The sequence below is a fragment of the Cyprinodon variegatus genome, unplaced genomic scaffold (genome assembly GCF_000732505.1).
Source record: "Cyprinodon variegatus isolate N-32 unplaced genomic scaffold, C_variegatus-1.0 Scaffold412, whole genome shotgun sequence".
In the NCBI taxonomy this organism is placed as follows: Eukaryota; Metazoa; Chordata; class Actinopteri; order Cyprinodontiformes; family Cyprinodontidae; genus Cyprinodon; species Cyprinodon variegatus.
This window is the reverse complement of record NW_015150865.1, coordinates 148816-163991: the sequence shown is the minus strand read 5'-3', so window position 1 is coordinate 163991 and position 15176 is coordinate 148816. Positions and strand designations below refer to the sequence as shown.

Genomic DNA, 15176 nt, shown 5'->3' with positions numbered 1-15176 from the left:
TTACGGGGGTTTACGGGGACGAAAATCTCACTTTTCATGCAGTGTGTATTTATCTATTTCATGTCGTTGCGTAGGAGACTCATCATTAAGCCATTTAAACTTTCCCCTTTACCAATCTAACTTAGTAGGTAGGACTAAAGCAGCTTCCTTAAAACCCTGACATCTAATTAACTCCTTCTCACTGAGAAAGATTTCTTCCTGGATTTTATTAACTCTTAAGGCAATTGTATGACTAAAAAATGTGGAAATAACTTTATAAAGTTATTCCAATCAATATACAGCATACTGAAGGAGCAACTCCAGGCTCTTTAGTTTAGTCTGAAATATATCTTCTTAGCTTTGAACGGCTTGTTGTGGTGTAGTTTGGTGTGGGTCACTACATGAAATCAGCAGAATCAATGTCAGCCCCACCCACTGACTTACAATGGCTCACATTTTATCATTAACCTTTAGAAAAATGGGACTGTGAATACTGACACTGCAGATTATTATTTCATTTCCTGTTAGGACTTACTACCTGTCCACACTGCCAAAGGTACCACAAGCTGATTTATAGACTGGTGTAACTGACCTTAAACGGCCGGCAAACTCCTATGACCTTAACCCCAAAAAAGAATCTGTGGGCTGTTATCAAGAGGAAGACGAGGGATGACAGGACAAACATGGTAGATGACCTGAAGACTGTTATCAAAGCAACCTGGTACTACCAAGTATAAAAAAAAAAAAAAAAACTGGCCTTAAAAAAAAAAAAAAACCTGTAAGGTCTTCAATGCCTATTCACTTTGAATCTGCAAGGTATCTGTGATTGCTGATGAGGAACATTCAAAGTTGCATTTTTCTATTTTACATTGACAAAGACACATAATGGCTTGTGTACAAATTTCCTACTGCCATGGACACATAACAACAACAAGTAATTACCTTTCATATTAGAACTAACTTCCTATTGTTATATCACTCTGAAGCAACAGGCATCTACTTTCACCAAGAAAGCTTAAACAACCTGTACATTGCCAGCTCAGCAAGAAACGCCTGAAAAATGTAGTTAATCAATGGATGTTAAGCACACTGCAGCAGCGTTTCCAAAGGTAATTAGACTGATCTCTAAGGGTTGTAGAGGAAGCACCAATTAAAGAACAGTGGACATTATATACTGTCTTCCACTGTCATTTTAATCTTTCACTTATATCTCCCTTCTAAAATCTCAGAAGACACAACAACTCGATTATATATGTTAATTCACAAGGATGAATGTTAGTTAACAGCTAACAAGCTGTTTATTTGGGTGCTTTTTTAATCAGAGACATTTCTACATGATGGTAAATACAGCTTCACACAAAACAAAAATGGTAAATGGCCTGTACTGATATGGTGCTTTTTTTAGTCAGAGGACTAGACCAAAGCACTTTACACTACATTCAGTCATTCACCTATTCACATTCACACAGTGATGGTGGCAAGCTACATTGTAGCCCCAGCTGCACTTGAGCTCGCTGGGAGAAGCAAGGCTGGCGTACACTGTGGCTACCAGTCCCTCTGACTACCATCAGTAGACAATGCAGGTGAAGTGTCTTGCCCAAGGACACAATGACCCTGAAAGGACTTAATCGACAACCCTCGGGTTGCAGGGAAAACTCCTTCATCCGAACCCACTGTCGCCCCCTGGGATGACAGAGGATGTTTGTTATAAAATCAAAAACGTCCTCTCACAAAATGAATTTTTTTCTAATTTGATCAGAAAGTCTTTTGCAATGTGTATCAGTACTTCTTCTTGGATTGCCTGTCTTTAGCACCATCTACAGTATATCACCACCAATCTGACAAATGCCTTGTCTTATTAGAGGAGTTGTGGCAAGGCAACAATGTAAGTAGGAAATAAGGAGCACCATGGTAACTGAAATGATGTCATAAATCAACCAATAAACCTACACCAGTTTAACATGAAACACTGGCATCGAAATGAACATAAAATGCAACATCTTGTCATGGGCTTGGTTCTGTTCTTTACTTTGCTACTTGTTTTCTAGTTTTATTGGTTTAATTCCAGTTTTGTTGTAATTTCTAGATTTATGTTAGTTCTCATGTTTTTCTGTTGTCCTCTGTTGCCCTCTTGTGTGTGTGTGTTCCTTTCCCCTTGGCGCCCTCGTTGTCTCCTCTCCCACCTGCTTCTTGTCAGCTCGTTAGCCCTCCCTTTGTCTCCGTCAGCTATATATGCTCTCCCTCTGCTCTCACTCTTTGTTGGTTCTTTGTCTTTGCTGTCTTCCCATGCTGTGGTCTACGTTCCTCGTCTCTCCCTGGCTCCTCATGTTTGGTTTTCCCTTGATGTCTCCATGGTTCTGGTCTGCGTTTCATTATTAGTTGGATTTTTGGTTTCCTGCCTTTGTTAAACAGTTTCCTTTAATTAAATCCACAAAAAATCTCCTCAGCCTCTCTGCCTCTGCATTTGGGTCCTCCAAACCCTGACACATCTAGATGGAGAAAAATACCAAGAGATTTAGTAAAAAGCAATGAGAAGTTTATATGTAACATAAGGTAGTTGTAATGATTATATTTCATGCATTACACACGTGGCAGCTGGCCAATAGAGGGCGCCACCCAACTCACCCAATGACCCTGATTAAGAGTTTAAAAAAATAAAAATTTACATTTTTTTATAATTAAATTTTAAATTCAAATGTAAAATTTTTAATAATATATTGATATATTTCTTAGATGTGCAAGATAAATATTTTATCTTTAATGACGATTAAAGCTTCGACTCCTTTTTCGACCGGGCTTGCGACAGATTTTTCGCCCTAGGGTTGTTTACCCAATGTTTACCCTTCGACTCTCGTTAAAAGTTGTACATCTGCAGTAGCTGCTCTGCAAGACAAATGTATAGGACGGCCCAGGGTGTAGCCAAGCAGCAACCGGAGGTGACAGGAAGCGTATTTGCTCAGCACCTCCCGCCACAGCAAAGACGTTTTGCGGGTGATTGACATCTTAATTTGAGGAGTTGGAGACACCTTCGAGAGAGAGAAAAATACCGCAAGAAAAAATCTATTCAGTGAAGTCCCTTTAAAGCAATACCTTTTGAGCAGAGAACTTACCAAGAGAAGCGGACTAAGTCAGATGGGGTGCCCATGAAAATCCTAGTGTTTTATGTTCTCATTTTAACTGAATTGGGTACTTCAATTAATTTGTGTCATTATTTATTCCACCTATATTGATACCATCAATTGATTTAATTCATTTTATGTAGAGTCCAAATAACATATTAGACATTCTGGGGACCCCCTCTTGGGGCTGCCAAATGGTTTAGACCACCAGACAGCAACCAGCGACCAGTGAGAACAGTTTAAATTACCTTTGGGCTAGGTATCATGCTGATAAAAAAGCATAAATCCAGGTAACAAGAGCATAAAGAAATGGAAAAACATTAAAGTGGGAAAAAGGAGAGGAAGCTGTTGACTACTTTATTTCCCAAAGGTAAACCCAGTTCACTTGTGATGCAAAGTCTGGTTGAAGTTAACATAGCCCACTCCAGACAGCTGCTGCTGGTGTTTGTATGCCCAGGTGAAGTTTTCAGCACAGCTAGTCGCCAGGCTGATTGTGGCTCTAAGTGTAAAGACAATGCTGGGCCAGCCAATGTTAGTTGTCAACACTAACTAGTTTTACAAACAAACAATAGCGTTGACCAAGCTGCAACAGCTGTCACCCGTTCTTGCTGGGCAAATTGAGTTCATTAGGCTATTTCGGTAAAGTAACAACAAAATACCCACCGTGCTACTAGCAGAGACAGGAAAACTATTAAAAATACAGGGAATTTTTCTCTTTCCTATGGGTCAGACAACTGCTCAAAAACAGTACTGTTACTTTCCCTTGCGGAACCTGCAGGTACAGCTTACCTTGGGTTCGATCTAACCTACTGACAACCTCACTCTCTGTCCCTCTCCTCTGATGTGCTGAAAAGAATGTTCCTCGTTTTTGTCAGCACATCAGATCTGTTGTGCGTCTTTTTCTTTTTTTGCTCACCAACATTGAGAAGGCAAAGGGCTCAAAATCTGGTGCAACGTCCCTGCTGCGGAGAGACTCTTCGCTGTGTTGTACATATGCGTGGAGCAAAATACAGTGTAGTCTCAAGGAGACCTATTTTATAACTGTTAGATGTAGCAAAGGTTTGAGAAGAGATATCTGGTTCACCCTCCAGCATGATATAACCCTAAACGTACGACCAGAGTTACAATGAAATGTTTGTCAAAATTACCTACTAAAAGAGTTTAATGAAAAGCTTAGGTGAGAGAAGCCTAGGTAAGACTTAAATATCAATGCCAACTAATGTTTCTCATACTTTCTTACTGAGCCTGAACTATTTCAGGTTGTAAATGTCCAAATCTGGTAGAGGCATACTCTAGCTGTAACTGCAGCAAAGGCTTCCAACTGGTTTGTCTGACTTTATTCTAGGGTATAAATTGAAAATAGAATATTGAAACTGAATAAAGTCAGTCACCAAAAGAAGGTAGAAGATGGTGAAATAATCATTTTTATTTGTCATTTCTTGCAAAATTATAACAGACAAACATTACCTACATCTGGTGTGTTCTCTACTGAGTAGTGACCTGATTGTGATATTAACCTGGATAAGCAATCAACATAAAAAAAAAACAGGAATCAAGATAAAGGGTGCCACTTTTTTAAAAGAATTTGATTTGCAACATTGTTTTATGTCACTTCATAATTACTGTATGCACCATTTTTTAACAGGAAATTCTCAGCTACAGCTGCTGCTCCCAGGGCGATGCACAATGGCAGCCCACCACTCCCCAAAGGTATGGGCTAAATGCAGATAGTGAATTTTGATGCTTTGTACTGTGACAATGTAATAACAAATAAGCTGAAATCAAAATGAAAAAAAAAAAAAATTAATTCAAATATATACCACCTTAAACAATATTGTGTAATCACCATAGGTTTTGCCTTCCACACATATCCTTATTTTTTGGTGTTACTGCGTGTTCTTTATTTTCTGTCCCGTCTCATACAGGTGTGGAAGCAGATTTCTATGTGTTAATTTGCATTTTCTGTGTTGTCTATTTTTGCTGTTTTATTTTCTCTCTTTTCATGTGCTCTTTCCTGTCTCTATCTCTTTTTCTCTCCCCTTAGTGTTTATCCCCTCTCTTTCTTTCTCAACTCCCTTTCTGTCTCCGTGTCTGTTGTATACAATTTTAGTCCCTAAATAATTTTCTATAAAGTTTCATATAAAAGTACCTATCAGAACCTTGTGCAACAGTCATAATGGCTCAGGAAAGCAAATTTGTTGGGCTATCATCTAGCTCTGGGGTATATATTCCCAGAGCTCTATTGGCAAAACAGGACATAAAAAAAATAAATGAAAAATAAATAAAGTAATAACATAAAATTTGTAATTTGTCTTGACATTCCCGCTTTAAACCTGCTCTAAACTACCTTTTTCCTACAACAATAAGAGTAGCTAACCATGTAGTTGGCTCCATGCATTTCTGCACCGGTCAGGCCACCTGGGCTCTGCCTCCCAAATAAGATGTCTGAGTTCTAGCAGAGAACAGTATTTTTATCCACACTTCTTCTGGCTTAACCACAGGAGAGGTATTGTTGTTGAAAGGAATGATGTATGATGTTCACACTCTTCTGCTTATTTGTTGTTGGGTTTTTTTGTCTGTGTTTCTAAGGCAACTATCACAGAGAAATATACTTGGAGAGTTTATGGAACTTGGAACGGCTACCAAAAGACTCCTTCACTCACTTAATTGGCACTTTAAAGTCCTGCTGTACCAACATGAACAACATTCCAATAACTATTTCCAGGTTGTAACCACTGGCACAGATGCATTCAAAGTGTGCCAGCTTGTTACAGTCAGTCATTCTGATATTAACATTTGTTCCTGGTTTACATATTCCTTGTAGCTTTAAATATATGTTTCATACCTCATATCCTATGATCTTCTCAGTGGTTGACCTGGACAGAACTGGTTCCCAGTAAACCTCAACTTCAGAGGCAGACACAGACCGAGCCCATACCCCAGACGGGGCCACAGATGGCTCTGTAGAGGAAATAAGAATTAAACAATTTCAAGTTAATCACACGACCACACATCTTCTAGAATCTCTGTTTTCTTCCTCTAATGTGCCTGCTTACAGTGCTAATACCTCACCTTCCTCTGCAGTGAGCACTTTTACAATACGACTGAACGGCCCCTCTCCTATGCTGTTGTACACACCCACAGTAGCTTCAAACGGGGACAGTGGTGCAATGCTATCATTTCTGTACACATATCTGGACACATCTGCTGAAGCCAACACTGTCTTGATCCAGGTGCTGCTGCCGAGTGGGCGGAAAGCTATAAGATAGCCAAATTCCTCTCCACCCTGCTGTTCCTCTGGTACTGGCTGAGAGGAAGACAGAAAAATATACACCTTTGACCAAATACTCTGAACAGCAAATGAAGCAACCTAAAAACGTTTAGAAGCAGTGTCATCCCCACTTCTTTACAAAAACAATAATTTAATCTTTTTCAGAATTGTAAGAAAAATTCTCTTACATTTACTCCTACCGTTTGCTTTTACAAATGTGCTACATCAGCAGTGGCGCCTCCAAAAATGTTTCATAGGGGTGGGCAGATGGTGCCACTAAAAATCCTGGGGTTGCACACTGAGACTAAAAGCTATAATTTCAGGGTTTGAGTCTACTATTGTTGTAAACCTGCCTGTAGAACTCATAAAGACTTAAGTAAACAACTACTCATATCTCTGGTTTATTGTGTGATTTTTACTGTTATATCGCTGGCTATGCATAATGGGATGAAATGCTAAATTGATGCTAATACACTGGTGAGTGTAGTGGCCTGTGGGGTGGCCAGGGCATTGCACAGGATGGCCGTGGCCAACCCTGGCCACCCCTTCGGTTCCACTGAAAATTAGATTCAACAAACACTCTTAACTACAGTAAAGCCTCTTTCTAACTGATAATAGCGGGTTAACATGTGTTTTTCAAACATGGGTCAACCCGCTAACAATCGGCCTTTGGCCCCCTTCCCATTGCCAAAAAAAAAAGCTGGGTTTAACCCTTACTGCCTTAGGCCCCCCGCCGCTGCGTGTCCAGTGACACCATCATGCAGGGTTAGCATTGATGCTGTCACCAATGCGACAGAAATCAGGAAAGTAAACAATGGTTAGCAACAGGTAAGAAAGCCAGGGTGTAGAAAGTAAACTTTATTGTTTTGCTCTTTTATTTGACTGAATCTCTCTTACCAGTGCCCGGTCATTTTTATTGCATCAAAAAAGAGTTGTTTCCACTAATTAGATTAGACGCAACTGGCACGGTGTAAAGAAATTCACATGTTGTCCCCAGTGTTATTACGTAACCTGTGTGAAGGATGTGTGACGGAAACCTGTGTTTGGTGTTTCCACAGCATGCCTATCAGAGCCAAGGCGAGTTTAACACTAAAAGTAAAAACAATATGAAAAAAATAATTTGATCTGAGAAAAGTCAATCTAAACTACTGATGAAGAGTTGCAACATATGAAATAAATATAAATTTGCCCTCAACCAATATGGCAACATGATACAAAATCTCGTTTTAATACACAGGAACACCTAAACTATACATCACCATACCATGTCTGTAATCCCTTTATTTCCCTCTCCATCTCTCTCATGCAGCATAAACATAAAAATGTTCTACTCTAATTTGATTAATGCAAACAGACTCAAACCCCACAGACTGACACTCTGGGTAACCTGAGACCTTTAACCCCACACTGCTCCCCAGGCACCGCACAATGGCAGCCAACTGCTCCCAAGGGGATGGGTTAAATGCAGACAGTTCGTTGCTCTGTATTTCTTTGCTCTGTACTTGCGACAGTGTAATGACAGTAAGAAAGCTGAATTTCTTCCTAGTGCAGGGTTGAACTCTGGCATGCCTAGCCTTAATCAAATCAGTTTTTTGGTTCACTTTGAAAAGATCTCAGGTGAGTCAAGAAGAAAAAGGTTACTTGATTTGGAAACTTCAGGATCTAGTCTGTGCTTTTTGCTGATTAAATGGTTTTGTTGATACCTTCACAACATGACCTCAAATTGCACCTTAACAGTGCATCTGGGCAGTAGGGTTATACACCTGAGAATATAGTAGCCATGAGAGTCAGTTTCTCATATTCTGACCCAATAGTTCTTGACTGGATTTAGTTGGACAGCTCTCTCCTGGTTGTGAATCAGTCTCTGACTCAAGCTGTCCTTTAAGTCAAGCGTTCTAGCTTTTTTGACTTTGAACTTAGCCATCTAGTAATTTTTTTTGACACAGCTTGTTTTTGGACCTTTACCTGCCTCTGTTTTTGATACGCCTGTTTCCATTACATTTTTTGTGTTGGACCCCAGTGGATTAAAACAACCTTAAACATGATTCCACTGTGCCAGGTCTTGCATTTGAGTCCTCTATTCCTGAGCCATAAAACACAAGCAGAGGATTTTGTTCACTGCAAAAACGATCTGAAAATAAGAAGAAATTTCTTAAATAAAGTGTATTTACCCTTAATTTGAGCAAGTAAATAAGATAGTTTGCCAATGGAATGAGTATTTTTACAGTTAAAACGAGATAATTAGATAATATGCACTTGGAATAAGACAACACAATATTTTTTTTCTTATTTCAAATGTAAATTGTCTTGTTCCATTGGCAAAGTGTCACTTACCTCATCAATTCAAGGAAAAATGCACATATTTTAAGAATGAATTACTTATTTAGATTTAATTTTTTTGCAGTGTTGTCTTGCTCACAAGTGATAGTAGGCTGGAGCATGAGACAGATAGAGAGAGTGGGGTTGCATCTGAGTGGAGGATCTTAGAATATAGCTGGTTCTCATTCTCATTGGCTTCTCTTGAGGAAAATCATGCAATGAACCCCCGCAGCCTGACCTTGGACATAAAGAATGCAGTACAGGGACAGACGGACAGACACCAACAACGTGATTGTTGAAGGCAACTATTTTAAGTGGATATTACTCTACAATTTTATTACAGTATCATGCTTCCATTTGATAATCTAGTCTACATTTAATATCACAATTGTTGATGTATTTGTTCTGTTCTTTTCATCTCAAAGGTGTTTGTTGCTATATTGTGATGGAATCAGGAAATTTTCCAATTGAGTGAATAAACTGTTGCTTGATGTTTAAAGCTTCTTGCAATGTGTTGTCTGTTCTTTAAATCAACAGTTTAACCATAAAGGGGAATGCTAGGAATTTCAGATCTACAAAACTTGCCACATAAGTCCAGATTTACACCTTTCAACTTGTTCTGGCTCAGCATCCTCCCTAGATTTACACAACACAGGGAGTCAGCAGGTAGCAAATCAGAAAAGGCTCTGCTTTTAATTAAAAGCAGTCCCACCGAAGCCAGTCTACAGCAGGAACAGTAACTCTGCCAGAGTTCATCTCTCATCAAAGGGAGGACACTCTGCCACAGCGAACGCTTAGTCGAAAATCATCCACTCACCTCCCACGTAATGACAAGCTCTCCTCGAGCTCCCCCGCCGCCACTCACATTAACTGGTGCAACCTTGGGTGCTGAACAGGAAAAAAAAGGAAATATAATCATCAACAGAGGCAGGTGTACCTTCTGTTGAAGGCACACACCTTTTAGTAACTGAGCTGTGAAAAAGTGCTTGCTCCATAACAGATTTCTTCTGTTATGGGCTGTCAAACTTATGCTTCAAAGCATTCTACTGATTTTTATGTTAGACAAAAGATAACATGAATAAATGTACTAAGTGCTTTCATTTGTCAAGGGATAAAAGCATGTCAAACCAACCTGGCCTTATGTAGAAATGAAAATTCCCATCCAAAATTTAATGGTTTTAATCTATATAGGTTGTTTTTTTGGGCCTGACTGCAGCATGCATAACTTCAATTAAACTTGTCTAACAATATGGGGGGGGGGGGTTGGTTTGGGAAGTGGACTGCCATTGTGCTGCGCCTGGGTAGCAGTGTGGGGTTTAGGGTCTTGCTCATGGAGCCAGAGTGGCAGTCTGTGGGAGTGGGGCTTGAAATCAGAACCTCGGGGATCCAAGCGCAATGCCCTAACCACTAGGCCACCATTTCCATGTAATAAGCGGGCGTGTTGTGTAGGTCATCTACAAAACATTGTTGCGCAAATAATAACGTGCAAACAAGTTTGGTTCCAACCTATCAAAATGAGCAGACTGCTTATTCTCTAACTAGTTCAGATTGGTCGAAAAAAGAGATGAGTCTCTAAGTCATATCATCTAAAGTTCATAATGACAAAAAATATTTACATAATAATAATACATCTGATAAAGAATAATATTTATAGGCCACTTTAAACAGGTAGCCTTAGAATTAAAAAGAAAAGTATAATATATCAATATGTTGTTCTTGTGTGTTGATTACCCCAACCCCTCATTAAGAACATATACTATGTATAACACATAACCATTATACTTGATTATGGATTCTAGGGAGAAAAAAAATCCCTATTGCAATTAATATGAAATACCCACTATTAAACTGCCTGTCCTCCATTCCACTTTATTTGTGCCCGCATGCATAGATGTTTATTCTTTTTTAAATATAATTTTATAGCTCTCATTCCTGACAGTCCAAATATGTTTACATGCACAAAGAGTATCTCTCCATCCTCTGGCATTGTACTAATGCCTCCTTCATGGCAACAATGACTGCAGGTATTTTTGTGTGTGAGTTTGCATCTGACTTTTACAAGTGCTAAAAAAAGATGCTGATGAACCTCTGATTTGAAAAATCGCTTTGTCAGAAATGCTGCCATTTCACGTATCCTCCACCACTGAATTTTCGCAGTTTGGTTATAAGAATATTATCTGCATATTGATGAAGGCACACATGCACACGCACACAAAACGGTTTCGACATGCTGTTAGCTGAATTGCTTAAGCAAATATGGCTATAAATAAATTATGTACCTTCTTTGAGGATCTGCTTTGTGTAAAAACATTTTTGAATGTGTTTTAAGAAACTTAAAACTTCTTTGGCTCAGCCCCTGATTCAATATATTCAATTTTTACCTATAGAGAAATCGGGAAACAACGGGTTGTTATTGATTGTCCCTACCTTTCCTAACAGGGTACTTATCTTTGTTAGGGTTCTGTTTGTGGGGATTATTTTTGTGTTTTTACTTGTGTTTCTCCCTCCACCATCAGATCATGCCCTTTCCCCGTTTTTGGCTTGGAGGGCAGCTTCCGGTTTTTCCTCCTCACCTGCGGCTTGTTGGGTCATCATCAGAGGAGTACTTTAGCAGCGGAATGTCACCACCTCGACGCCAGAGTGTTTGCTAGTATTGGGTACTCTAGCCTCCTGAGATTAGCTGAGTCTAACTCTTGTGCTTTTGTCTCTCTAAGTTTTTGCCTTTGTCTTCTTGTGTTCTCTGGTAGAATTACCCCCCTGATCTGCTGGATAAGCCCGGTCCTTCTCCCCCCTTGGAAGGAAACATTCGTCTCACACTGAGCAAGGGGAAACCTTTACCTGAGCCGTTCAAGCCCCCTCTGGAATATCCGGTGACAGTCCGCTCCGTGCTCCTCTGGACCCGTCACTTGTCTGCCTGTCCACCCTCTCACGCGTACAATCATCATGGACAATCCCTCACAAACTGGACCCAGGGATCAACCATGAACTCCTTTAAGTGAGTCATTTCTGAAACATTCATCTGCCTCAATCTTTTTCCCTACGGGCCTTGAACTCATCATTGTGATCTCCCCCCTAGAGTTTCCAGTTCCGGTTCACCAGACCGCTGGATTCTCCTCTGAGAATACCTGTAAATCTCTCACTTTGAGTTTGTAATCTCCCAAATAAACCTGTTAACCTTTTCCCTTGCTCTCTGAGTAGTTCTCTGCATGTGGGTTAGATCTCTTAAACCCATCATGACAAGCTTTCTTTTATCCAACCATCAGGATGGAAGTTTTTCATGTTATCAGCTTCAATAGGAGCTCTTATTGTTGGTCTCTAAAAGGTGCATCATCTGATACTACATTTCTCATTGCCACTACCAATAATTAATACCACATAATTCAGAACAATTATTTCTGCATTACTCTTGACCACTTAAAATGATTGTCGCTTTATGTCTTCCAATTCTAATTTTCTATGTAATGTAAGAGCTTGCATGAACATTGACAACAGGTTTTCACAGACAGCAATTAGAAGCAGAGCTAAATAAAACAGGTAATTTTCCTTGTGGGGGCTGCCTAATTTTCTACGAATAGAAATAGCAACATAAGAGGGTACCTGCCGCTTTAGTTCGTATCTGCTCTGACGGTATGCTGGGTTCTCCAACACCAACACTGTTTATTGCCAGCACCCTGAATTGGTATTCCACCCAGGGGCTCAAATCTTTCACAGTAGCATGCATCATCTGTCCAGGCACAGGATCTGGAACTAGAGTTAAAGAATTGAGAATTGATAGGTGTTTGTTTCTGTTTTTATTTCAGAATGATTTAAGAAATATTTAAAATATCATATTTTTATTTATATGTAATATAAAATAAAACTGCAACACAATACAGATGCCACTGTTTTTTTTTTTAACATAAGATGTCAGGGAAGTCCTCAGTAATTCTACTCTGCATAGACCAATATAGCACAACATTTACTGTGTTGTTAAAACCAGTGCTGTTTTTGTAAAAGATGATGACGACAAAATTATTACACTGACGCTTCTTTTCAAGAAGATAACAATAACCAACAATCTAAACATGAATCTTTGCTGACGAAAACTTGAGAGTTATGGGTGCCAGTTTTAGTCAACGAGACGAGACTAAATGAAAATTAGCGGGTCGTCCGTCAGACATCTAACTGCAATCATTGTGCTGTAACCTGCTGAGCAGTATCAGACGTGCTGTTGTGTCCTGTTTGAACACTCAGCCCACCTGCCGTTCAGCGGCGCTCACTTTGCATGACCACAGATGGCAGGGTGAAAATTTTCCATTTTGCGTGAATGGTTGTTTGTCCCGTTTGTCTCTGTGTTGCTCTGCAATGGACTGGCGGCCTGTCCAGGGTGTACCCCGCCTCTCGCCCGTTGACAGCTGGAGATAGGCACCAACACCCCTCGCGACCCCAATTGGGACAAGCGTGTTAGATAATGGATGGATCGATGGGTCTCGGTGTCTGACAGAACACCAGTACTGCACGCTGAACTCAGAGTTTGCACTTCTCCCCCTCCACTTCGATGGTTCGCTTTCAGCAGTATGGCTCTTCCTGCTCTCACTACTTAATAAACTATATGTGGCTGATCATCATCTGCAAAGCGTAAAAAAAATCCCTTTGTCTAACTATCTAGATTTTATTTCTTCCAGCTCACAAGAGGTGAACCAAAAACCTTCTTTAACTTCTACAAAAAGAAATCTCTAAATTATCTCCAAAGAAAATATTTAATTCCATACTGTTTATTTTTGGATAACGAGCCAGGTGAAAAGATACATAGATCTTTGAATGTTTCTCTCTCATAGTTCTAGTTTCTATCTATTCAAATATGATGTAAAAGTTGCCTTGAATTGTCATTAAGACATTTTCTCTGTTTCCTTTAAACATTTCAACATTTTAGTACACATATTCATTAAATTTAGGTCCAGATTATCATTGCATTACAAGGCAATTATGTAGGTTCTCTCTGTATTTTTCTTGTATTGAAACCCTGTTAATTTGAATCTACTTTGACCCCTGAGCAGGAGTAACCGAGGGGTAAATTGAAATAAAAGAAAGAAAGAAATAAAAAAATAATTGCTGACGTAGAAAGAATAATTATTTTTGTTCTTTCTTTTTTTTGGAGCAATAGAGATTTTATTGATCTGTGTGTAATGCATAGTTCATAGTAGATCAGGAAGTGTTTGCTTTGGAATGGAAACCTTGTATGTTTAAAACCATGCCTTTATTGTACATTTTGTTAGCTTGTCTTGTATATTAACTAATGAGGTGAACTAGATCTGCTATTTTCACAGCTTTTGAGAAACACTTTTTTCTGCAGGGCAACATTCTACAGTATACCCAGCAATAGTAGTATCTAGGCAAGAGCTGTCAGTCTGGAGAATAATCTGGTTGGTATTTGAAATTGTAAAGGTTAACTTTTTTTGCAAATAAAACTGACTAAAACTAGACACACATTTTTTCAAGTTTTAGTCGAATAAAGCGACAAAAACTATCACATATCGTAATGACTAAAATGCGACTAAGACTAATAACTAAGGTAATAGTTTTCTTCCTGAAGACTAAGACTAAATCTAAGATGACTGTCAAAAACAACACTGGTTTAAACCTAAAGTAATTCTGTAGTAGAATCCATTATTTTCTAAAATAAAAATCACAAACACAAAAAAATATTTCAAACAGCCAAATATAGCAATATCACTCTTCCTCTAAAATTGCAATATCAGAAAGTTAATCGAAAAACTTTTCTTCTATCAGCTTTTGTTAAAAGTTAAAGTAACTCTTTGGTGAGTAAGAAATGGGTCAGTTGTTCTAATACATGGCATTTCCATACAATGCAGCTGGGTTTGAAAGCTGAAAAAATTGACAAAGACATTGTTGATGTCGAGGATTGATTATTTATAAGGTATGTTTCTACCATCTAAATCTGAATGACATTTTTTCATTTAATGATATGAATAACAAAATCTTACTGTGTCATTTACCTGTCCTCACAGTCTGCCAACCAACAGAGAAGGGGGTCCGAGCTTGCACAATGTACATGGTGATGGGACTGTGGTTGTCTGGTCCAGAGCCCCAGGAAAGCTGCACTGTGGTGTCGGTAATACTGGACACCACTGGGCTCTCTGGGGCACCAGGAGGTCCTGCAATGGACAAACATAAACAGAGATGCCCACATTAGCCTTATGGACCACAAAGTTAGTGTAAAAAGAATATGATTTCTGGTTAGCTTTGTGTATTATTCTGTCAGATTCTGCCACAGGTGTTAAGTAAATCATAACTTTGTGTTGGGATCTGGGGATCTGCCCCCCTTCTCCAGCAGAGGGCGCCCTGGGTCTCCTGAGCGGAAGCCACCTGCATACCTGAGGCTGATCATCCCATCAGGAGACCAACTATTTAAGCAGCGGCTTGACTCCTCTTCAGCGCCAGAGTGTTGAATAAGTCACGGTAGCCAACCTGAGCCAACCAGTCTGTCT

General features: G+C 39.4%; 1 protein-coding gene across 2 annotated transcripts in view; it reads right to left on the bottom strand.

Annotated features, from left to right (window-relative positions):
• LOC107093188 (contactin-4-like) overlaps positions 1-15176 on the bottom strand; it is a 124818-nt gene that overhangs the window by 14670 nt on the left and 94972 nt on the right. For both annotated transcript variants that reach the window (XM_015388062.1, XM_015388061.1), the window contains 5 exons: positions 14685-14843; positions 12286-12435; positions 9506-9576; positions 6171-6405; positions 5944-6059 (listed from right to left, as the gene is read on the bottom strand). In XM_015388062.1, the coding sequence (XP_015243548.1) occupies positions 5944-6059; positions 6171-6405; positions 9506-9576; positions 12286-12435; positions 14685-14843 (731 nt within the window). The remainder of the gene's footprint in view (positions 1-5943; positions 6060-6170; positions 6406-9505; positions 9577-12285; positions 12436-14684; positions 14844-15176) is intronic.